We start from the raw sequence: 25959 nt of genomic DNA, 5'->3' as shown, positions 1-25959 counted from the left end.
CAAAGCACTGCAAAATCCTTATAGTGCTGTAATGGTAATCTCTGTAACTATGAAATACTTCTTAAAATGCCAGCTTTCCTATGCCACAGGAAAGTTCAAATATTTGCACTAAACTCCATAGCACAGAGAACCACTAAATTACATTTCTTTGTGGTGCTAAAACTAGGAGAAGGTTATATAGCTTCAGTAGGAAGAGTAGTCATTTATTATCTGTAATTTCGCCACTACATGCCCACAACAGCCTGATGGAACACACAAAGTATTAATTTTCAGAATTACAACACAAAAAGCATAAAACTTGTGCATCAGGGACTCCCATTATAACATCTGTTAAATTCCACATAATTTTTTTGCCATCCCCCCTGCACCTTTCTGTGCAGCTTTTCTTGCTCTCTCTTGATATAGCACCCATCGCTACGACAAAAGGACCTGCACTTAAAATCCTTAAAATCGCATTATCTTGCTGTAACACAGTCACACAGCTGCTCCTTTCCACATCCTTAGGTGAGGGCAAACCCAAACACACTAATGGTCCCCTCAGGTGGCCTGAGGCAAAACAGCTGGAAGTTTCAATGCAAACTCTCCGCTTTTGCATGTTGAACAAGGCTGTTGCTTGGGTCTGAACAACCAACCATTAACCTGGGGGGACATCATCAGAGGAGGAAACTGGCAAGTATAGTGTCACAAACACCGAAGTCAGAAGAGCAAAGGTGAAAGATGCTGGAACTGACATTTTACACGACTATTACAGTGAAGATAACTATTGAATATTGGTAGACTTCAAGTTTGAAGATTCTGTTAATTTCAGACAAATATGAAACTAACACAATAACAGTTTTAAGTGAAGAAAATTCTCGCAGGAGACAGGTTTGTCGTTCAGCGGGTGCAAAGGAGGAAGCAGCTGAGGAGGTGACAAAAACCTTTTCACAGCTGTAGCAGCCCCCATAAAGCTGATGAAGGCCCTCCTATGTATGGTTTCCACGGCACACAGACCACATAGCCATCTTCCCAGAAACCAAATCCTTCCAATGTCTAGTACTAAAGTACTCTCAATCAGTTCATTCCATTCCAGAGATAAATGAAAAGAGAGATGCAGAAAGTTGTCCAGAGATAGTAACTTGCAGATAAAGGCAAAAAAAGAGGATGCAGAGATTTCAGAGACAGCCATAACATAATCAGAGCAGACTGGTGTTCTTCAGCAAGGTGAAACGCTCTGAGAGAAGAAAGGGTTATAGTACCGGAAAACTAATGCAGATATCAACCTGGGAACAGTCAAGGAAGGAGTCTTCTAGAACTATTAGAAAAACGACAATAAAATCATAATCAGAACTGCCAAAGCTGGAATGACACCAGAGAAACTTCAAGGAGCCTGACAGGGAAGACAGGTGTCTTGTCAATAAATACTGTGCCAGAAGAAGGTTCAGGCACAACTTCTTAAGTCATTTGCCCAAAGCAAATAGCAAGCAAATGGAAGTGTGAGGAATAATAGGATTCTTGTCTCCCACTCTCCATTTCCCTTCATGTTGCCATATGGTATCCATATCTGTGAGGATAAGCGGTACTTTGTACCCTGGTGTTTCAGTTTTCATGACACTTTACAAGTCTCATTGCTCATTTCACCGCTTTCCACTAGCTACTCCTTAATGACACCCGGCCATTGCTTCCTTTGCTTTCCTATAAAAACAACATACTCAGGAAATAATGAATGTATATTTGTCTCTTTCAAGTAACTGCAGCTCCGTTTTAACCATTTACTTGGTAATAAACTTTTTTAAGAGAGGTTGTTTTATTTTTCCACAAAAATGTCTATATATCTTAAGGATCACGATATACTGATTTTTGAAAATATACAAATAAGATCCCACAGCCTATTTCCTGAGCTACAACCTAGATGAATTCCCCCACTCTGGCAAAAAATAAAAAACACGATAGATGCAACAACTGAGCACTCCATAGCTCGTTTTGAGTCTCCAGCCCAAACAGAAATACCCGGTAACTGGTATAGTTCACAAAAAAAGACTATCAAATTACTTCTAATAGTGAACTGCTACAAAGCATACTTTGCTGGACAGAGTTACTTAAGAAGTTGCCGTGGAAACAAGAAAGCATCGGCCCAGAGAGGAGCAGCGTAAGCTTATTAACCACCGCACGCTTAAGCGCTTCAAGCCTTAACTGAAAGAGCCACCTGAAAAGACAGTCCCTCCAACCACTCTGACGAGTGCAAGCAGTGGACTCAAACCAGTTGTCAAGACTGAGCAGGCCTGGTGAAGATGCAGATAGAGCCCGAGGAGAGGCTAGAAGGGAAAATGAATCCTCCAGAACTACAGAAGACAGGAACGGACCTCAGGAAAAAAAAATAAAAAAATTGAGATGAACATAACTCAAAGATGTACCTTTTGGCAGGGCAGTCTCTCTCTGCTTATTCTTTCTCAGTGCAGAACTGCTACATAGTCTATGTGAGAAAATTCTGCATCTTTCTGCATCAAAGTAGCCTCTGAAGCAGGTATCAAAACTTACGAAGAACAGAATTCTCTGTAGAAGACTCAGTATCTGTGAAGTATCTTAATCAGGGTAAGATACTGCTTAATATTGCTGAAGCCTCTGAAAACAGAGCACTGTTCATAATAAATTAAGAGAAACAAAATTCCTGGGAAACTGGAAATCTTGCTCTTCTCCCCAAACCCCAGTTTTTCATAGAATTTTAAAGCCTATTCCATGCACAGACGTTGCAACTCTCTGGAAATTATCCTGGAGGGTAAAATTTCCCTGTGTTCAGAGAAGCGTTTGTAATGTGCTTGATACCATAGTCTAGGAATGACATTCTAAATTTTTCATCTTTAAATAATGAACTTAAATATGAAGCACATATAAAGAAACCCAAGTTGGATTTTTTTCCTTTTTTTTTTTTTCTTGGAGAATACAATAAAATTAATACAGCAAAAGGAAAAGATTCATTACTGCTCATAAGAATTCATTCGCCCACGGATTTTTTTTCATCTGTCCTCTCCTTTACTTAGGTAGACAGAAAATAGATTTTGCTGGCTATGTTTAATTTCCACAGCTGTCACTGTGATCTAAAACATTTATATTGGACCAATCACATTTATCCTCAGGAAACCAGGATCTGGAGTACCGGTTCAAACACTGTGCAGGCTACCCACTATCTTCTGACCCCAGTGGCATCTTATATTTAGAAGTAGTACCGTGCAAATAAGCAGTAAAATATTGACTAAAATAAATTGTAAAAAAGCAATTAGTTCTTGAAACAGCAAGAGTTGACATGGTTCATACATGCTTATTGACTGGGTTAGTATAAATGTAAGAAAAAAGGCGATACGACGATAGAATGAAACCAGGATACAAGTACTTAATATTTTTGTGTACATCTCTAAGCTTATTTCAAGTAGGTTACTTTGTATGTCTAGTAACAGATTTGATTGTATAAATTCTGCTTATCAAAAGAGTCACCAAAAAAGAGCAACACAAGTAACAGATTCACAGCCCTGGTGAGAGAGTCATGTTATTTACTTAAGTCCATTATGCAAACTTTTCAAACAGTTGTTTTGAAAAAAAAATAATATAAAAATTACAGCACTTCTGCAAATATTTATGGTTCAAGTCAAGCGAATAAATAGTTGTTTGTGACAGATGTAAAAAGGAGTCAAGCAGATGTCAGCAGACTTTGAAACAAGACTAGCAAAATTATAATAGTTTTTATATTGAAGATTATGTTGTGTACAAATATAAGTACATTGTTCTAGTTATAACAGCCACATCAGCAAACAACTTTCTCCATCTTTCCTGAAGCAAACCTTACTGACCAAGCTGGATCTTATTATTCACATTTGAAGTGCTGATATTTATATAAGTTTAACTTACACCTTCAGTTTTATGTTCTTTCAGTCTTTTCTTGCTACACCCTAATTCCTTTCCTTGCCGCCCCCCATAGTAGTAAAAATGGATTTACACAAAACCTGTAACAAGTTTTACTAAGAAATATATTCTGGTTTTAATCAGGCAGCTCATCACTTAAAATTCCCCACATACACCCTTTTGCAAACGTTCTATCTGCAGACTTTCAGGCTGAATGTTCTGCTACAGCAAGACCATAAGACAACAACTTCTTCAGGAAAGCTGACTCAGAAATATGTCAGCAGACAAACAACTATTGTTGACATATAAAAGCAAACAAATACATGCACACAGAAGTCACATTTTTAACTGGTCGCATTATTTCTTATTAGTACTTTATATGTTTATTTTTCAAGAGCAAGACCCTATTAAATGCCAACAAATTAAACAGATGACAATTCAGAACTTTGTATTAATACCTCGCAGTTCTTTTGATCCCTGAAAGCCAGTATCTGCCCAGTTTCTCTTTCCTGTTCAGTCACTCACTGTGGTATTTCTAACTGTGAGGAGTAACAGGAGGTAAAGAAAAAATAATTTTGACAGATGAGGCATCAACTTTGACATTAGCTTCATTATGCTGACTACAAAGTTTAAAAAGTACAGACACTTTCTAATTAATTACTGTTCTCTTCCCTGTTACACTATTTCTTGCTCTTCCAAGATTCTCTAAATTTCTGCTACTCTTATTCCCATTTCTCTCTATTTTTAATTCCTTCTCTCACTTTGTTATACTATTTTCCTTCCTGCAGTTGTCTCCTTTCCTTGTTCCTCCCTCTTTCCTGCACTTATTTCCTCTCCATTTCTCTCTCTGCTCCCATCACAAAACCACCTTGGCCTTTAATTCTGCCTCATACTGAACCCTCTGTCAAGTTCTTATGCTTTCCATACATTTTGCGGTGCCAGCCTACTCACAACCTCTCTGCGAAAGTAGAAAAAACCCCATTTTTAAGCATACATGAAACCACTAAACTACAAGCGAAACACTAAAAGAACAAAAGAAGGAGGAACGCAGCCAGTGTCGTGCTTAGTATGTGTGCAGGGGAAATAAAGCTAACCACAGGCCAGCGGCCTAACGACAGACGGCAGTTAAACAATCTTAAACAAAAAAGTCATGTAGGAAGCCACAGTGCTATATGCTGAGTTCCCCTGGAGCATGTACAGGAAAAAAGTCCCCCTAAAATTTTAGCATGTCTGCTTTTTATCCCACAACATCGGACTAATTGTCCCCTGTCTGAGCTGGATTCCTCGCACGCTGGAGCAGAACAAATACTACTTTTTCACCTATCTGTCACAGCAAACATGAAAGATTATGACAAAAGCAAACCAGCACTAATCTTAGCACCTCACAGAGCTCTGAGCAAAACACCAGAGAAAAGCAGAGAGAAAGCTAGCACACAACAGAGAGTAAAAAAAAATAAATCATCAAACGAGTAGCTGGACAGGACCACCTTGCTTCCGTGCTTCCACTTACTTAATAGTCATCCTATTTGCTGCAGAGCAACATTAAAACACCCACAGATTTGTTACACAGATTAAACATAGATGATTATAATATGCTTCAGGTTTCTGACAGATTGAACGACTTCATCCAGCAGTTCAGGCATTAAGCCCATAGCTGGTAACTGAGTTAAAACACAGCTTTTATACACCAGTGAACTCCTCTTCCAGCTCTGCAAAATACACATTGTTAACGCTTGATCAGCCTAGTCTGATGCTGAGTTTTCTTAAAACACCAAGTCAAGACCAGTTATGTCTCTACTGGAAAATGCAGAGGCAAGCTATCCCATCCCTTTACAGTTTCCATGATTAGCATCACTTGAGCTGAGAACATATTATGGTCCTGAAGCTTGAAATACTGACCCCGTCAGACAAGCTGCTCTCCTTTCATTTTTGGCCTCCTAACATTAATGTTTCCACCTTTGCTCTTCCATCACCTTCTCTGTTCACATGCACTATGCGAGTCAAAACATTGCAGAGGGCTACCGTGTATCAACGCAATTCTTTAACGGTCTTCCAGCAGCTTCAGGTACTACCAAAGAAGTTTTAGAGTGGAAAAATGCCAGTGAGCGAACCCTTGCAGGTCATCTGCCATCACCATGGTTTTCCAGATTTGCAGCTGGTGGAATGCCCAGAGCTCGAAGAAACTTCCAGGTGGAACACAAAGCTCAGCATTTATAGTCAAGGAATGTGTTAGGGTTGTCTTTATAGTGGCGAGCAAAGCCAGTGTCACAGCTGATGATTGCCATAGACCACTGGGAAGTCTTTGCAGTTGGACACCGCACCTCAAAAAACCCGGATGCCTGACGGAATTTCCTGGTAGAGGTATGAACGGTTACACAATCCCAGAACTGTGTGAAAACCAAAATGGCAAAAAGCCTTTGCTGCTTCCCTCTCACCAGCTCGAGCCCTGTAAGGAACACAGCTCAGCAAAACACAAAAAAGATGACGGTATTTAAAGAAAGGCTTGAAATACGAGGGGTAAGGGTAACTTCTGCACAACCACAACCTTGGAAAGAATTGAAGGCTTTGAATGCAGCTCCTCAAGTCTGAAAACGCAGTAATTGGGAGACAGCTGGCAGCTGGACAAGAATCCCTACAATATCTCCAAATCAGCTGGAATGATAGCCATATCTATTTATTTATACATTTTAAAGCTTGCGTGTGTATATACACGTACACAGAAATCCATATATAGTGTATACGTGCACACACATATAATCTTTTCTTTAATAAATCTCTCCAAAATGGCTTAGAATGAGACACAGGTAAGTATCTACTCTTTTAGAGGCCAAGCAGAGAATGCCTTCTTCCATGTGCTTCTTTCAGTTAAGAGACTGTCACTATTTTTAAACGGAGGATTTCTGGAGCACTTACTCATAGAAAAGAGAATTTATGTTTTAATGACTACAGCTTCAACAGATTTGGGCCCCTAAGGAAGAAGGATACTACTCTTCCTCACCCAACCCAAATTACCTCAAAGTAATTTTCAGATAAAACAGAACAAACACTTTAGTAAAAAAAAAAAAAAAGAAACACTGCAAAAAAACCCCACCATATAAAAGAACGTACCTTTGACCTCTGGTAATTCAAATAGAGTGCTAATCACCAAAGGATTAACACCCTCTGCATTATAAATAATATAACCAGTCGTCAGGAAATTATAACACCCCATATAATCAAGAAACACTGAACTCTACCACAGAATTATGCCCAAGCAGTGGGAGGCACTAAGATGAGATACTAACGTATTGTATCAGTTCAGTAAGATTCTCCAACTTCAAGCATTACAGAGAACAGCTCGGTACTTGAAGAGATAAACCTCTTCTGTGTGTGCACACCCACGTGTTTACATAAATAAACACACAAATAATTCACGTATTTTATAATTATATGCATTTTTTAAATTGTTGAAAATCTATGCGTATATAATCTCCGTGATTTTTTTCCTGGGTAATTTTATGTGTTTGTTGCATTAAAAATCAAATAATTTTTTACATACCTTCTTCCATCTGACGTAATTATTTTTTGCTTAAACAAGGACCGTTTCTTCCTTATTTGGTTCCGTAGCATAACCCAGTAGCATATTATATGTAGTATTATTACTGCACAAAAGCATCAATGAAGAAATGTCTTCAACAGTTTTTTTAAAGGGATTAAATAATATATATTTTTTTAAAAAAAATCTAACAAATCACTACCCACAATATTCTGCTTTGAAGGAGACACACAGCTACCTTATCTTCTACCATCTTCTCTACAACCACTTACCCACTGCAAAGCTTCCTCTATCCCATTTTCTCTCAAACCACACCACGCCTTTTTGCCCGAGAGCCTCTGTCATCCTTTCCTACTCTTTCTCAATCTCCAAAGCTTTTCCTGCCAAGCTTGTTTTCTATTCCCACTGTACACAAAGGTCCATTCCACCAACACATCCAGTTTCAAGTTTTCCAACCCCTACAGCACTCCAACACTCCCGTCCCAGGAGTCCTCACCCAGATTTCCTTGGGTCCTGCTATTCTGCCAACACAACGGCTCCCAGCCCCTCCTTCCCACCTCTTCGCTGGCTGCTGGCACCTGCTGCCACTCCTTCCTTGGCCAAATGCAACCTGCAGTCTGCTGTCCCACTTGCTTTTTTCCCCCAACATCTTACTCTTGCAAAAACCTGTGCAGGTAAATAAGCAAACATTAACACGTGAGATGAACCCAATGAGATGGGACACAGAGCTTGCTCAGCACTCACTGCTTCCAGCTGTGCCTGTGCCTTGCTAATCAATCTTCTCTTCCAACCTCCCAGGCAGGAGGGTTCCACTAGGACCAGGATCCCAATGTTTCCCCAAGAGGAAAATCAGACCTGTCTTAATTTGGAGTACCTCATGAAAAACATAAGGAGCAACTCATCTCAAGGAAGAGCAAATCGGTTCAAATGCCTTTAATCTGTAATCATATTTTCTGCTGAGACCCAGAGATCAGGGAAGAGAAGATCCACATCCTCACAAGCACACCGCACTAGTTCACCTTCTTCCAAAGAATGACAAAAGAAGGCAGTGTCACAGACTCTGGTGGCACATCTGCAAGCAGGCAAGGCGAGGTCAGGATGAACACAGACAGCTCTTCTCATCGATAAAAATGTTAGAATTAGACAGGGAGAAACCAAGAAAAGTAGACTTTCTCAGTTTGAGAAGCCTTTACTATCTAAACTGCATTAGAATTTCTCCTTTAAATCTTTAGTAAAAAGACATACTCCTTTAATTCACGTCTTCACATTGCAGAATAACTAGCAAATTCCACCTTTTTCAAGCCCACTATAAAAACTCACAGAATTTCTCCAACTCTGTGTCATTCCATAACTATGAAATACTGTTTCTACATGAAATACACTTTAAGGCTGTACCATGACAAAAAGCACAGCTTAATTAACTAAGCTGATTAAGCCATGCTCTTTCACCTATTACAGGAAGTATTTAGCCCTGGAGCCATCCTAAAGGCACTTCACACTGCGTATGACATGTTTTCCAGAGATACTGTATATATTTAGTGACTGCAGAAGGGGAAAAAGCAAACACCCCATATGTCAGCATGCCAACAAAAGAACAGAAGTATCAGCTGATAAAGCAGCTGTTTACATCTCACTCTTGTCTACAAGGTGGGTATTTCACTGTAAGGGAATAGATGAAGTTAAGAGAACATTATCCCAACACCTCAGATCTGACTGTTACAAAATAATTGCAGTAGGAACACTCTCTCCCAAAATCTCAGTCACTGATATTATTACTGGGATCTTTGTATGTTTACAAACAACTCTGACAGATCAATTTAAATCTGAATAATTACAGCAGCCCGATTTTTAAATTATTACGATTAATTTTTCTCCTTTGTTGTATTGAAATGAGTTTCTATCATTAAAAGAATTCTTTAAAAATTTTCAATCCTTACAAAACATCTAAAAGCAATTTCTAAAATAAAGGTGCAGCTAAGTAGCATTATTCTTATCTGGCTCTAGCTGGTACAAGGGTGCTGCTCTGTGTCTCACAAAGATTTCTGGCAGAGTGAGAAAACCTGGTCAGTATCAGAGTCTTTCCTGGGACCTGTCTGAAGTGTCGACAAGCAGCTAAGCTGAATATTAATACACTCTCCATCATCAAAAGCTGTTGCATACCCAAAGGATGAAAAATATTTTAATCAGCTTTCAGCTTGTCTAGTAGAAGTCAGTTTATTCCTTTGGGATTATACATCTACGTGCTCAATTTTTGTCTTTGCACTCTCTCTCTATTACTTTTGAAACTAGCAGCAGAGAGCCTAAATCTGCTGTTTTGTTGGAAAACGCCAACTAATGCTGCAATTCAATTACAGTATTTTAGATTTAACCAGAAAAAATGTAGAAGGTGAAAAGCCAAGAAAAAAGTTGAGAAAACAGTTCAGTAGGCTGGATTTTAACATTAGGAATTCTTTAGGAAAGCAGTGTGATGACTTTTGTTTTGTTCAATGTTTGCAAATTTTATGAGTTTTCAAGACCGATTCATCTGTTGTCTTACCCAGCTTTTCCCCTCCCCAGCAGATTCCCAAGTTTTCATACTGGAAATTCACAATTCCTTTAGCATAATGACCACCAGCAGAACTGACCCATGAATGTATACACGTTTCATAAACATGTGTATTAAGTATGTGCCTACACAAGAGCCAACAAAAGATCAGTAACGGAATAATGGTCTGAAAAGCCTTGACTGTAAAACTGTAATTGCATGGTAACCTCTCCTTTCTCTACTGTCGCTCCTCTGACAGACCAAGTCAGTCACTGGAAGGTTGCACTAATGAAGATACCACCTACCACCGCGGGCGGCGGGGGGAGCCAGCCAGCCGCTGCCTGGCGTTCAGCTGCCTACCAGGTTAAACCATGACAAAAAGAAGACTTTTAAAAGTCAGAAATATTCATAATCCCAATTATGTGTATTTTTAATCCTTTTAAAAGCATCATAACATTTCAGACTAAGATACAGCCAGGATTTGTATTAGCCTTTGCACTGAGCATCTACATAAACGCAATATAGAATTAATTTCATGTTACTTCATCCCTGCTTCCTTGGGGATAGATCTATTACCATTGTACATGTAATACCGTGGTGCACTTTCCTCTTCCCCGTAAGAGAAGACAGAAATATAAAGCTTAGCTGCTGAACGATTTTCAGATACTCTTATCGCCTCAAGAAATTCTGGGATGTACAATGTTTGTGTACGCTGGTACTGCACAGCATCAGCCTAAAAGGGTTTGTACAGGCTGATCTTGAAATTTCTATCCAAATCTTCCATCAGCAACATAACCCATCATTAGTTTCAAGCAAATAAGTGAATTCTGTGGTCCTACTGCTGCAAAGATTTCTGCACAGAAACTCCTATTTCATGAAATGGAAGCATGATGTTGGACAGAGTAGGAGAACAATCAGTAAGGTACGACAAACAGTAAACTTACTCTGACATGTGTCAGAATTACAAAGGTCTTACAGTTCACTTATCCTAGCCGAGTCCCACCACCACAGTGACAAAACAACTGACCTTCTAGCCAGCTAGTGAAGCTTTAATCCATTAGCGTGTAGCATGCAACTTTAGATCAAGCAAAAATGCAATTATTAGCAGTGTATATATGAACACATATAGACACAGACATAAAAATAACCACTTCATTTTTTTTGCAAAATTATATTGATCCCTAGGCAGCCAGACAACACAAACTGGTGCACTATTCCCAGCTCTTATCAGCACACTCTGCAGAACCGCGCATGCTAGAGCAAGAAGTCGGGTTCACCCTGAGCATAGCTCCATTGATGCTATTCCTATTCACAGGCAACAATCTGGCCTGTTCTCACCATTCCTTTAATCATTCTGTATATTACAGATATTCAAAATTACTCCGATGAAAAGAGATGCCATTAGTCTGATCGTGATAAGCAATCACATTATTTTACAGGAATAATTTAGAAGATTTGCTACACTTAAAGTTTACATTAGAGCCTCTGCTGCGAGACATGGAGTTCAGATTCACTAGCAGTCCAAGGAGAACTGCCAAAACCTGATGTTAACAAGCAACATTCGAGGAAAGCCAGTAATTATCTTCCTACTGTAGAAGAGTAAGCATTACATTATGTCTACAGCTTCAGGTTTATTAAGCAGAAGCATGCATAGTAAGAAATGAAAAGTGCAAAAAAGATTCACGCAAAAGCTCCTGAGACCTAGAACTGGGAACTGCCAGGGGACAGTCAGGGTCAGCCAGAACAGAGTCAGCTCCTTCTGCCATACTTAAATGGATAGAACTTGCCAGTCTAAAAAAAAAATAACAACTTAGATGTGGTCTAAATTCTACAATTTCCAATCATGGTAGACAGGGAGGCAGAAATTTGTTGGGTTCCTTCAACTGCAGAACGTTGTCTCCCTAGGACAGAGCCAGTAAGTAACCGTCTCTCAGTTACAGTAAAATCATAGCCTCATTTTATTGATGAGGAATATAAGCTCAGAAATAGTCTGCAATCTAAAACCAAAGTTAAGACCTCAGTGTTTTTATCTCCACACTGATTTTGAAAAACCACACTTAAGTTACTTGCACAAGTTAAACAGAGGGTCAGTGGCAGAATTAGCAGCCAATTCATCAGACCATAATGCTTTCCACGGCAAGTACTGAAGCCAAGTTTTATTTTTTTATATGTGAAATGAAAGCTGTAATTTTGATCAAAGATGAAGTAACTGTTAAAAAATACATTGCAAAAACACTATTCAGCCACGACCTTGTCAGGACTTAGAAGGACTGATGATCAGATAGGAAAGAAAAGGTACCAATGCAGCAATAGCAGGTTTTCGGAAGGCGTCACCTCCTTTGCTTACAAAAGCTATCTGGAAAGTAAAACAGCTGTAATCTAGTTTATAGCAGTTACATAGCCACTAAGATACAATAGCTATAAAACCATGTTTAGCGATACTAGTTGTACTCTAAAAAAAGAAAAAAATTACACCATGTAGATGGTGACATTTTAGTCATACTGCCATTTGCTTTCACTTTCATTCAAAATCACAACCTCCCCCAGTTTAAATTATTCCCCTAGTAAAAATTATTTATGCCAAACCATTGTAATTCAGTTTCCACGCCAGACCAAATCTTTTGTATCTGTGTAGCACATCCATAAACACACATACACAAATGTACAAATCCCTAAGCTCTATAGCTGATCATTTCTGATTGCATAAACGAGAGCTAGAAATCACTTTAACTGCACTTAACAATTAATCAAGTTTTATGTAACATACAGATACACAGTTTTTCAAAAGGCAGAAGAATTTCTTTTCAGGAAATGTTATTCTCAGTGTTCAAATACAATCTTTTATTCAGTTTTTCTACTAGGAAATGGATTTCTAAGAACATAAAAGGCTTTGCAAAGATCATTAGACTAGCAAAACAATAGCACAATACTACTACTTCCCTATTTCCACAGCAAATAACAAGCCTTGACAAACACTGTGTTGATAAAAAGTTCTTTTGTTATTCCTGTATATGTCCGTCCAAGGTTCTGGGGAAAAAATGGTGGAAACAGCACACAATTTTATCGAATCTACAGTAGCCTCATCACACGGCTTCTGCTTCCACTGAAATTGATCACGCAGTTCCCATTAGCAATGAAAGGGTGGCAACGCCAGGTTCTAAAATATCCTTCCAGTTCCAGGATTGACACTGGATTCACAGGGATGCAGCAGGAACTGCAGTCTGAGCTTTCGCCTCCCTGCCACACACTGGGTGACTTGCAGTGCTGCCAAGTATCGTCTAACGCTCTCTAAACTCTTTCCCTACGTTGTTCCTGTTGCCAAGCAAGCAGTTGCCCCCAATGCTCATCCCCTATAAACGCCTTCTCTCTAAACATAACTTTCTGTGATTCAGAAGTTACATAAAGAAGTTAAGAAGATGATCCTCACAGCTAAAAACCCTGGTATACCTGTGTGTATATATATTTGTGCATAGAAGGACGCACATACCGCCACGCTATGGACCAGCTCTGGCAGTCTATCCAGCATGAGAAAACTTTGACACGTGCTGGAGAACCCTGTTTAAGGCACAGTGCTCAGCTGAGACTCAGAGATCTATTTACACAATTCAAATACAAGATTTGGGCATAACCTACATGCACAATTTTTATTTCAGCTGATTGTGTGCATTTATGTTTTAAATACTAAGGCAGAGCTCATCACGTTTTACACGCAAGTGCCTGTATCTACTACACGCAATCATATACATCTGATAATCTAAGGAATGTTGTGAAGGTGACAGAAAGAAGCCATGTCACGGTAAGAGTTAAGCACAAGACAGGAGAATTCTAGTCATCCAAAAGTGAAGCTCACCAAGACACAGCTGTGTGCACACCTACAGACGTCAGACTTGCAACTCAGGTGCAAATCCCCCCCAACGGGCACGCAGAAGCAGGACAGCATGGCCACCTCCACTGCACCATCTGGTGCAGCACACACCACCAGCCACAGGACACGCACAGCTGCACAAGCCACCCATGGTCCTCCCATTTGTGCTGTCAGAAAGACATCTCGCTTTCCCACAGGATATAAATTGTCCTAAACTTTTCCTGGCTTATGCCAGTTTACATTATAACCTTAATGTTTTCAGCGTAATTCTCACCGTCTGCCGGGTGAGTTGGACGACTGCCCTTTTAACAATTCTCGTTTCTAACAGAAATTTTATAGCAGTTCGTATCAACACAGCTTAGATCTCCACCAGCTCACCTAAGGGTTAAAAATAGAAAGTGCTATCCACTGGTTTGCTCTGATGTTCCTGTAGATATTGTCACTGGATGTATCCTCAGTAGAATTCTATTCAACACCTCTGTCTTTAAGTACAAAGCTGTAGGCTGTAGCAGCTTTAGGAAACATAAGTATCCTTTTTTCTGCTGCACAGTATCTGTGTGTGAAATTCTCTAAAGGGGTTTAAGTATTTACCCTGAACACTATCAGACAGTTTCTAAAATTTTCCTTATCCTGTTGCAAAAACACTTCAAAGAGAATCATAAACACAGTCCTTTGTGCTTTCAGCACAAACGTTGTTTTGGAAGCTTAAGTCTGAATTCCTTCAGAATTGTAAATATTTTTTTTTTTTTTTCTGAAAGATGTGCAATACAACTTTACTTTTCTTTTTTCTTTCCTTTTTTTTTTTCTTAAACATTGGTAGTCATTCTATGACACACAATGCTGAATCTTTTCTCCCATTTCTGACAGCTAAAAATATTGGGGTCAAGGAAATTATCGACAAAAAAAAAAAAAAAAAGAACAAAAAAGAAAAGAACACCAAACAACCCCCCTCCAAGTTTTCAGGATCTTAGGACCAGATTTTGTTGTTGTTGTTGTGAAGATAAAAGGTACATTTCCAGAAACATCTGACTCTCAGTCCATATTAAATAAAACCTTTCAAAAATACATTTATTTAAAGGGTCTGGCCTAAACAGATAAGAAGTGCCCCAAAAAGACAAGAAATATGGCTAAAATTTGGGTCTTTAAGCGGCCATGTTGTGCCTACATTTCACAGCTCATTAGGCAAATACGATCACCCACCACCACATGGCCCGCCAATAAAGGAGTGTGACACCGCAATACCTAAGCAGCACAATGGGAAAACTAAAAAAGAGAAATTAAAATAATACCTCAGAATTTCTCGAATTTTGGCTGACCAGGTCAAACCAATTCAGTGTCAATTAAGTTGCTCTCCGTTTTCTGAAATAAGATAAAGCACCAACCAGCCTGTTTGTGAGCCCATTGTCTATTTTTTTAATATAATTGGTTAGGTGTTTGAAGTGTCGAGCTCTACAAAAGCTAGGAGGATTCCTTTTAAAACCATATTTTATCTTATAGCTTTCCATAGTTATTGTGGAACTGAAATACTCTGATTTAAATACATATTTAAGCTCTTGTTTTAATTTGGGGTGGTGGTGGTGGGGAATTATATTATGGCCCTGGGCTGAGATTTTGTAGCTCAAGTTTCAGCCTAAACTCAATTCTAACTGTCAGGCTGTAAGCCCCTGACAATAGTGGCTTCTAGCTGAAACTATGACATACTTCATATGAAGCAATAGTAGAAAATAATGAAATAGACCTCAAAAAGGGAAGAAAAATAATTTTACAAGAAAATAGCCTTGCTCTCCGATTTCAATTTAGTTGTATAAACTGATAAAAGCATGCTACTGAGAATAACTGTAATAATAACATGATGAGTAAATAGGATTTGTAAAACTTACTAAAAACTAAGACAAAAGTTATGCAGAAAGGTATCAGTTTACATGAAATGCCACTTTGCTCGTAACTAAACGGAGCGCGCACACTTCTGCTTTTATGCCACCTCTATAAATTAAAACGTGTGCTGCATTTCACTATCATCAGCTGCATTTTAGGAAGCCCAAAAGTGAAACAAGTAGTGTAACGATTGCTTGTGTTTCAGTTACGCCATTAAAAATCAGTTCTTGAAGATCTATGTTGCATTCTTTTAAGCAGATCCTTTATAGTCGGCAGACGGTGATGCTGTTAAATGTACCTCCAGATCAGTCATACTTTTCTCTACATTTTAGTTCTACATTTTTTTTCACCTTGCCAAATTCCTGCATAAATAGGTGGGATTAAATGGAGCCTACCCTACCTAACATAATTATATATGTTGTGATTTTATACTGCAATGAAACGGATACATTTTAATAATCCCAGTCTTGGCTCTTACCCACTGAAGTCAATAAAGGTTATTAAGGCCAACTGCCATATAAATACATTGCTACATTGCTAAATGGACTGTCAAAGCAGGAAATACAATTCACACCATACAGCACTGCTAGGGTCTTTTTTTTTTTTTTTTTTTTTTTTTTAAGACAGGAACGCTAGATATGTTAAAAAGTGTCTTTAAGATTCGATATTTAAGTGTAATCCTATACGTTTACATTTCATTCCACAAACAAAAAATGTTCCATTGATTTACATTTTACTTATTCACACGTGAATCAGCCTAGAAAAAAAAAAAAATAAAACCCCAACCAAACAAAAAAGACAGTAGGACCTCTGCAGTTCTTACTGATTTGGCATGGTGTTAAAAGATTTTCATAGCTAAAATAAATGTCAGATTGCAAGGTTTGCATGATATCAGACCCTGAGAGACAAATTGTCTCTCCACTGAATCTCAGAACAGCTACAGCAAGACTTCCTCACATCACATGAGATTTCAGCTTTTCAGACTTTTCTTTACCCAGAAAGCAAAGCTTGTACAGTCTTTTTTCAAATGGTAACTCTCCCTTTGAATTCAGCAAGCATCTATCCTGATGCTGCAGACGATAACGTGTTAATCTTGGATGACTTTTAAAAAAAATACCTCAAACATTTGAATAGCCTTCATATTTTCAAGGGAGGGGGAAAAAGAGAAGAAGATTGGTTAAACTGCTTTGGATTTAATGGCTCATAAATTCATGAGGTAATATTGTGGGAAAAGTGATGTTTTATCAGAATGTCATTCAAATGAAAGGTTTAACATTTACATCACAAGAGTGAGCTCTAAGTAAAACTATCCTCAGGGAAAGAAATGCCAGGAATAAACATTATGATAAAATTGTGTGCTTGCTGTGATGTACAGAAAATATTAAATAAAGCCCAAAGGTTTGAAGACACTGGGTTAAACTTCCTACAGTATCATACTCTGCTGTGACACTGGGGTAATTACAATTAGCAGAATCTAAAATTACTTTGGAAAATTTATTTCCTTCTTTATAGGGCTTTACTAAACAAGGGCAAGGGCGGTGGGAAGTGAAGGGGGGGCATGCAGGGACCCCAAGACTGACATTTGTACCACTCTGGACCCTCCAAGACAAGACCAACAACTCCAAGACATTTTTACTATTAGCATTTTGGAATGTGGGTGTTTTTTTTAAAGAATCATCCAGCTAAAATTACAAATTTGGAGAAAAAACCATCAACTGTAGACTACTGGGTACCTTCAGAAATACCTTTTTGATTTAACTTAATGCTGTGGAAGCTAAGCATGCACCAAAACACTGCACTTTTTATGTTAAATTGCTGTTGAATTTGTTAACCCACAATTGATTTCCTGTGTTATGGAATCTTAGAGATTACAGCTAACTTGAAGCAACAGGGATAATTCTTGATGTTAATGCTACATTTCTATGTATTTTTATTAAGTCAGTGCCTGTTGTTGCATGAAAACCGCGGCTCAACATTGCCCCCTACTGTCCCCTTGTGAAACACCACGGGACAAAATGTAGGTTAAACCCAACCCAAACCCACCCTACCTCCGAATCCCAAACACAGCAAGCATCAAATTTACTTAGAGACTCAACAAAACAGACATTCTCAATTAACATTCTCTTCTGTCTCCTTCCATAGCTGAAATTAATTGTGATTAATATGTTATAAGTCATAAAACATTAAAGCGATTTTTAAAATTTAAATTAGAAGCAGCTTCTGTCTTGGCCAACCTTCAGTTTGCTGATAAATATCATCCTGAGGCCTGTTGAAAGGAGATACACTGACGCCACCGTGTTTCTAATTAGAGACACATGGTAATGTCACACCAATTGCAGAAAACCTAGCCCTTGAGAATTCCTGAGTTTGCTGTTTTTCCATGTTCTCAACACACAATGGATATAAAATAACAATCAAACATTCTTGTCTCTACCTCATCTAAGCCTGTGTTACGAGCGAGTAAGTTGTCATTTGCAAGAAAAACAAACCAAAGGATTTTTTTAAAATTATCACAGCGACTCAAGAATGTGAGCACTTAAGAACACAAAAATGAGGGAAAACCCCCACATAAACAAGTTATAAATAATTTCTCTCTGTTTGTAAGAAAGTTTAACGTTCACTGATTCCTTGCAGCAAACTGATTTCACAAACGACAGTTCCACTTTTCCACGCTTATTTTCCAAGTCTGAAACCTGCCATTCCTGGGAAAATCGTACCATACGTTTGAGCAGGTTAGTGACTCCCCACACTTCCCTCACAATTCAAGAGCATATTCATGTTGCACCGTACCTCCAGAGATTCAAAACCAGCTCTACCCCAAATCATGTCCAGCATCCTCAGCTACATCACAAACTTTTCGAAGTCAGCTACAGGAAAAATGAGGCTTATGCTGTGACCAGCAGAAATGGCCGAGAAGCAGCTTCTAATGCAGACGTACGGATATGAGCAAGACAGGTTTGTCAATATAGCTCCTTCTGTGTACAAATCTAGAAGCAGGCACGCTGGCAATCGTATCGAACACCTCCACTAGCAAAGCCTCCCAAGGGACTCTCCACTGGCCAGCAAGAGCAAGCAGGCTAACGGCACTTGAATCCGTTTTCAAGGAGAGCCGGGATGTACTTTCAAGCACACAGGAACCACCACTACTAGAATTCCTTAAGAAACTCTTCTCCTCTTGTCAGTTCTAGCTACGGTGTAAGTGTGCCCGTGGACTACAGACAGATAGCTATACCTCCAGACCATCAATTTTATTCTCAGCTTCCCTCAGAAGCACTCACCATTGTCAGCACTGGCAGAGTTGTCTTTCAGTGTGGTATGAAAAAGCTGATAATGCACAGTTTCATGTACCAATTTGTGTGATGTAATATACAACTGTCTTCTTATGAGGCTGTCAAACTTTAAAACCAAGCAAAGTCAGGAAATAATTAAGATCTGGGGGTTTTGGATCTCATTTTGCTCACATTTCTTCTGGCTACTGGGGGAGAAAAATAAGAGGAGACAGTGGAAGGCTGACATTGATTCTACTTTTCATATGTTCTGAATAAAGTTTAAAACCCGTTACAACAGTACAATTAAAAACAAACATAATTGTGAGTGCTCTCAGAATTAAGCTCTAGAGGCTTTAGACTACAGAACTAGTACTTACCATAATCTCCATTTTTCTCCAAAATTCTTCCAGTTTAGCTATAGGCTTAAGCCACCAATCAGTGCACTTCAAATATCGCTTGCCTTGAAACCAAAACTGCCTAAGCCACTCAAATTCAACCTGCAAGATAAAAACATATGGGTTTTAACACAAAAACATAAAAAGATACAGTAGCATAAACATCTGTGTTTGTTATTTGGGGCAGGAAGGGGGCAACACATGAATCCAGCTCTGCCTGGACAGTCCCACAGAAAAGGAGAAGGTTACCAAAGGACTCATTTCTATGTGCACCCTTACACCCAGCTGTTCATTTTATTTCTTTTCCACATGAATTTGTGACCTGAGTGACTCCCTTCAAACCCAGAGAGGTGCAAAACCCAACTCTTTTCTTCAGATGCGGTGCACACGCAATGAATGCTAAACGCTTGGGCTCACTTGCAATGCAGTCACATGAGAACCAACTCTGGCTTATTTTGATTAACGTTGCAGGTTTCAAGATGTTTCAGCTGTATCAAAGATTGAAAAACTTGTGGTCATCCAGTGGCCGGAAAGCAGCCTAGTGAAGTGGGAGGGATGGGGCAGCAGCAGGATGAGGAAGCCTGGTTGCTCCCAGGGTAGCACAGTGCATGTGTGCACACTCACCTGGCACCAAAAAGTGGGTTTCAGCTTGCTGGGGCACCAGACACAACAGGTTTCTCTAGGACAAAGCTTGTGTGGGAACTGTGTTTTTCAAGGAAAACAAACGCCCCACTGAAGCAACAAAAATTCCATGCAGAGCAAGCTAGTACTGGTGTTCAAAATATGAAACACAGCAAATGATATAATGCTTCACTAGTTGGGGATTTTTTTAAAAAAATAATGTATGGATGGGCCGATCAGCTTTAAGACACAAACATAAATATCTAACTCATCAAATATTCCTTAAGCAAAATGATTCTATTCATCCTAATTTCCACTGAGCCTTTTCTTCCTTTAATAGTAATCCATAGCTCTGCTCTTTAGCATTCTGTAGTTATCTTTCTTGTGGTAGTTATGTTTCACACAGAGTTCAAAGCTGCTTTAATCATTATTTGTACCACAAAGAAGTTTTTGTTTATCCCTGCTCAGCTCAGAGGATGCAAACAAAGACAACCTGCCAAGGTGAAAGAATAAAGAAAACTGCCCAAAGCTGTCACCCAAGGCTTTCTTTCCTGCAAGGGTGATCAGAATGGCTACAGAACTCTGAAATGCTCCAGTTAACATTAGCCAAATATTTGGTCAAAGTAGGTTAAAGATTACAATAAAAGATACTTATATTTGCAGTGTGGAAAAAAAAATACTAAATCAACTCTTTTGGTAAAATATAACATGATCAGTTGGCAGACACTGATCTTAAAGGTATTTTAAAAAAACCCTGACTGCTGGCCTAGTAACTTTTTAGCACAGAAGTTTGAGGACATCCTTCTTCAAAAAAGCTGAAGGGAAGTTTGCTTCCTCTACAGTCTTAAGGAGGAATGAAGAATCAAGTTACGGTTTGTTAAAAAACAAACAAACAAAAAAATCAGTATACAGAGTTTGGGAAGGTGGAGCACATCAAGGGTTCAACTACAGTTTTAAGCACTCGATACTTTTTTCTCCCCTCGCTTTTTGGTTTTGCTGGCCTCTACCACGAAAGGTCTATAACACATGGTGTCTGGCAAGCATGTTTCATGAAATGAATCACGAGGCCATTAATCAATGAAAATTGTTTTAATTCTTAAAAAAATATATGTTACAATATGGCTGGCTCATCATGACAAGAATCCATTCCAGTGAATTTTTGACTAGTCATATTGATTTGCTACATTAATCTACGTAATTTCAGTCTAATTCAAGTCTGGCACATCTTGGCCAAATTTTAACTGTATATTGATCTATATAGAATACACAACCTGACACAGAAGACCTGTTTTTTAAGTATAAGAGGTAAAGTTTAGCAACAGGCTAGTTAATTTTCTGCAGGATTAGCTAGTCTCATCAGAGGTCAGTGTACCAAATTGCAACATGCAGCTGTCTAATGATGTGGACTACCATTTACTAGCAAACTTGGGTCCATACATCTCAATGTCTCCATTTAGCTCTAAACTGAGTTAACAAAATGGGGGCTGGGGAGGAAACCAATGTTTCACCCACCAGCTTAGCCATCAAGCTGCTTGACAAGTGACTGGTCTGAACTGTCACCTCTGAACAGGTAACTGTTGATTCAGGAAAAAAAAAATCATCTTCATGAGGCAATGTGGACATGATTTCTCTATCACTCTATCTTTGTTTTAGATATATGCAAGCATAAATACTTAGAGTTGCTAAAAATCTCCAAAGATTCCAGTTATACTAAGTCTGATATTTTTAACACATGAACACCTTTCACATCACAGCCATTACCAAGGACATATTTTAACAAGAACATATGCTATCTGCTTTCCAAGTTGTTTTAAAAGCTATACATCCTTTTGCTTTCATTCAGTACCACCCTTCCCGGCAGCAGGAAGGCACTCCTATGGGCCTGCCTCCTTCCACAAACACCAGGAGCTGCACCGCAGAAAAAAACCCGCAACAGTAAATACTGCAGAAAAATAAAAAGCTCAACTCTGGCCTTGGTGGAACTGAAGTTCCAGAACATTTGTGTTCTGTGACAAAACTCTCAGGTTAACAGCTCTTGCCAAGGCTTTTGTCAAGGTGTTTTAATTTGGAGACTCCCATGTATCAGAGCTAACTTTAGGTATCATTGGGAAGCATTTCACGTGACTGAACAGGGCAAAGCTTAAACATATTTACATGTAAAAATATGTACGCTATTTGAGGACCAATTTTCTTCTCCTAATCAATATGACTTCCATCTGTGCAAGTAAGCTCAGAATCAGGCCTCACACGTCTAACCTCAACGTATTTTCAAGTTGTCCTTTAAACAATGATTAAAAGCCAGTTTTGGGATATAGTCAATACTGGGTAGTAAAAAGCCAACAGTAGCATTTGACATTTTGTGAGGCAGTGCTCCTCAGTCAATTATTTAAAAGTATTGGTTATTAAATGCCACACATGTAGGTGATCTATATTTTCTCTCTGCCTTACTAGCCAGCCACCAACCGTGCTGTCAGCTCACTGTGATGTGCTAAAACGTATTAACCTTCCTTTGGCGGCGTGTACCACTACCCTTTCTCAGCAGTGACCTTAGCGTCTAACACCGGCGTACCTTCAACACAGCTAGCCCAGGCTTTGCTACATCCTTGTGCATTCACCACAAAATTCATCTACTGCTGCCAAACCCCCAGATCGGCTGTAGGCAAAAGTGAGTGTACCTCACAAGCAACAGAGCAACCAATTCAGTCTCAAGTTTTAATCACAGTAATCAGCATTTGATAATCACAGCTGAGCAAAACCGTGATGAGAACAGACCCCTACCTTTTCCAACTTCAGTACTTTGAAACCTGCTACATTTTCAATACAATCCCCAGATGCTAAAAAACCATTTTCTCTAGCATTTTACTTCATAGAGAACACCGGATTATTAGTTTGGTGTTGGCAAATAAAGAAGCCTTGAAGCTACCTCATACAACATGAACTATTACCAGGTTCTGCATTACTCAGAGCAAGCAAAACAAATTTTCTTTGCAATGTGAAGAATAGGCTGGCAATGATCTTTTCTGCAATTTATTTTTAAACATATAAGCATTTACATTGTCTGTCCAGCAGTGGTTTATTACTTGAAAAAGCATTTATTTGCCAAAGGGTTTCCCCAGGTCCCCTGCAGCTCTGTTTGGACATACCCAGCAGCTGTATATATTTTGGAAAGCCAACTGTGATTCAGTAGGGGCAAGAGGTTCACATGCAGTGAGCTCTGCGAGATCATTTATTTCAGGATAAATTATTACTGGCCAAACAGCAATGGGACTGCTTAAAGGGGTGACTTCAGTCTCCAAGACTGTGCGCGCATTGTTAGGCTATTGTACTTGACAGCTGCCCAGGTAATTACGTCTGTTCACCCTGCTACACCGTTCACCAGATCCCTGCCACTGAAGTATTCCTTCAGACTTCAGGCCCATAAGCTACTCAGACAAGCAGCACGTGAACACCCTTAATTAAGGTTATCTTTACTTACAACTACAAAGTACATACTGGGAGTGAAGTGACTCACACATCTAACAAACAGCACATACCTCGCAATTACTCAGACATTCCTTTGAAGGCTGTTTTTCGGGAGGGAGACCATGACAACAAAGCCAAGGCTAAAGAAATATTAAACTTCCAGCATCTCTAGTGGGCAGCAAGGTAAAAAGCTCCTCGGATTAGCATCTTACTTTTTTGACAGGAATACTTCTGTCAAGACATCCAAGACGGGGCTCTGACAAATGAACTCTGGGAAATCTAACATCAGTAAAGGCAGCCCCCAGATACTCACCCATACCTCTTTTAGAGGTTTCTCTGCCCACCACAAAAATGGAAAAAACTGTCTACACCTATGCTTCAGATCTTCAGTTCAAACCTACTTTATCAGCCCTGCAAGTCAATTTCCCTGCCCAGGAATACAAAAGCGAATGCACAGAATCATACCTCATTCTTTCAGACTTGCTCTTGGGCTTTTTCCCTCCAGCAGACACAGGTAATTCATCCAGACCTCATTTGGCAGAGCAGTTAATTCCAGCACAGACTGAATCTGTGCTAAACTACTATATTTTTAGCTTAGTTACACATGGGGTGATGGTACTGTGATGGTTCTGGTTTGGTCAATGATTTCAGGAAGATCAAGAATCACGAACAATGGCTGCACCGAGTTATCTGAGTTAAACCCTGTGAAGAACTTCAGTTACAGTTATATTTGAAAATAAAATATAACTGTATCACCATCTCTAGAGACAGGAATATTTCCTAATTTCAAGCTGATGATCTCTGGTCCAGAGGAATAGAAAAAAAATTACAAAGATGTTTAGAACCAGCACAGAAAGCTGTAGATCAGACAGAAATACACAGGCAAAATTTAGTGGCCGTTCTTCATTAATTCTGTTTGGCTTTTTCTGCAATTTTGTGTTCAGTATTTAAAAATGCTAAGAAACTAAGGAAAAAGAGCCAAACAACCATTGACCAAATCCTGACCACACTGACCAAAAGGAAGACTCATTTTCATCAGTAAACAGTTTGATTCTTGAAAGAAATAAAACATGGTCTTGTTCTTCACCTGCTTGAGAACCTAAAACCTGTATTAGTGCCTGCAAATACAAAGATTTATCATACAGTGAAAAAAAGAAGGTAAAAAGCTCTTACATGAAAAAAAAAAGTTGCATCAGCCTAGCAGATCTGAAAGTTTTCACTTCAGTGAAGTTCAAAAAATAAATGTGCATTTTACCACAATGATAAGCCACTAGTAATTTTGTCTACTTGTGCAACAAACAAATGAAATTTAAGTAGCAATTTAACACAGAATCTATCCTTCAAGTGAAGAGGTGACCTTGGCATTAAAAACCAAAAACCCACAAACCCAAACAATACAAACAAAAAACCTCCAACAACAACAGCAAAAGGTGAGTGGGTAGCCTCTTTTCAAATGAAATCTAGATCCAATGTGTCTCAGAAGTCCAGTGTGCAATATGTACAAGTTAAACAATGAGTTCTGTTGGAGTACATCCCATGTGCGTAACAGGAAACATCCCTGTATGTCACACAGCAAAATTACTCAGGTGACTGCAAACACCAGGGGCTAGTCTCTCACCTGATGTAAACGGCACACGTCTTTGATGTTCAAGGACCCGTGCAAATTTACACCAGCTGTGCATGTGGCCCTAGCTGGGCAAACCACATATGCGTGTAGTTTTATGGACTAAGCCTGATTAATGTTTTGTAAACCCCTGCATGCATCAGACTTCTTTAAATTGCTCTAGGAGCTGTTTTGCTAGAAGTCAAGGGTGCAAATCTTTTGCCATCACTACACTCAATTTACCAACTGTAAACACAATACAGGCAAAAATGTGTTCTATGAAGTTTTAGAAACAACACACAATATTGCATTCCTCAGCAGATAGCAATTTAAACAGCTGATAATTAAAAATACTTATGTACTATATGGCTTCTAAAAGTGATCACACTTAGCAGAAATACAGCACATCTCCTTCAAATTGTCTGAATACAGGAGTGCTGTAAAAACTGATATTTAAGTAAAAAGTGGTTCAGAAGTTTGTATTGTGGTCGCTATAGCTGTTTTAAAGGAGATTATCATTGGTGGTTTACAGTTAGGAACAGCTGAAAGGGTTTTTTTTTCCAGGTAGAGGACAGCTTTCCAGAGCAGCTAAACAATCTGTGATTTTAAACTCTATGTAGCCTTGACTACATTTTCTGTAACTTCAGAAAAATAAAGAGAGAAAAAAAAAGTACTAAATTTACCACCTTCAGAAACACAACCCTTGTAAGAAGGCCCAGTCCACTGTGTCACATTTGTGACTATCCACTAACAGAGAAAAAGGCAAATTACAATTTTTGTGATACTCCCTACTTTTATACCACAGGAGAAACTACTTCTTCCCATAGTTTCCCTAAATATTGTCCAATATTTTAATTTAATTTGTCAAATCAGTGTGTGTGTTAAGACTCCAGACCTATACTTCAAGCAAGGAAGTGCTGCCAGCTTCACTGACATC

General features: G+C 39.0%; 1 protein-coding gene across 1 annotated transcript in view; it reads right to left on the bottom strand.

Moving 5' to 3' along the window:
• Positions 1 to 25959, bottom strand: part of FTO (FTO alpha-ketoglutarate dependent dioxygenase) — a 260521-nt gene that overhangs the window by 161254 nt on the left and 73308 nt on the right. The window contains exon 7 of the mRNA XM_056360492.1: positions 19319 to 19438. Within this exon, the coding sequence (XP_056216467.1) occupies positions 19319 to 19438 (120 nt within the window). The remainder of the gene's footprint in view (positions 1 to 19318; positions 19439 to 25959) is intronic.

This window comes from Falco biarmicus, chromosome 15, assembly GCF_023638135.1.
Source record: "Falco biarmicus isolate bFalBia1 chromosome 15, bFalBia1.pri, whole genome shotgun sequence".
Classification (NCBI taxonomy): Eukaryota; Metazoa; Chordata; class Aves; order Falconiformes; family Falconidae; genus Falco; species Falco biarmicus.
This window is presented reverse-complemented; position numbering and strand designations above follow the sequence as displayed.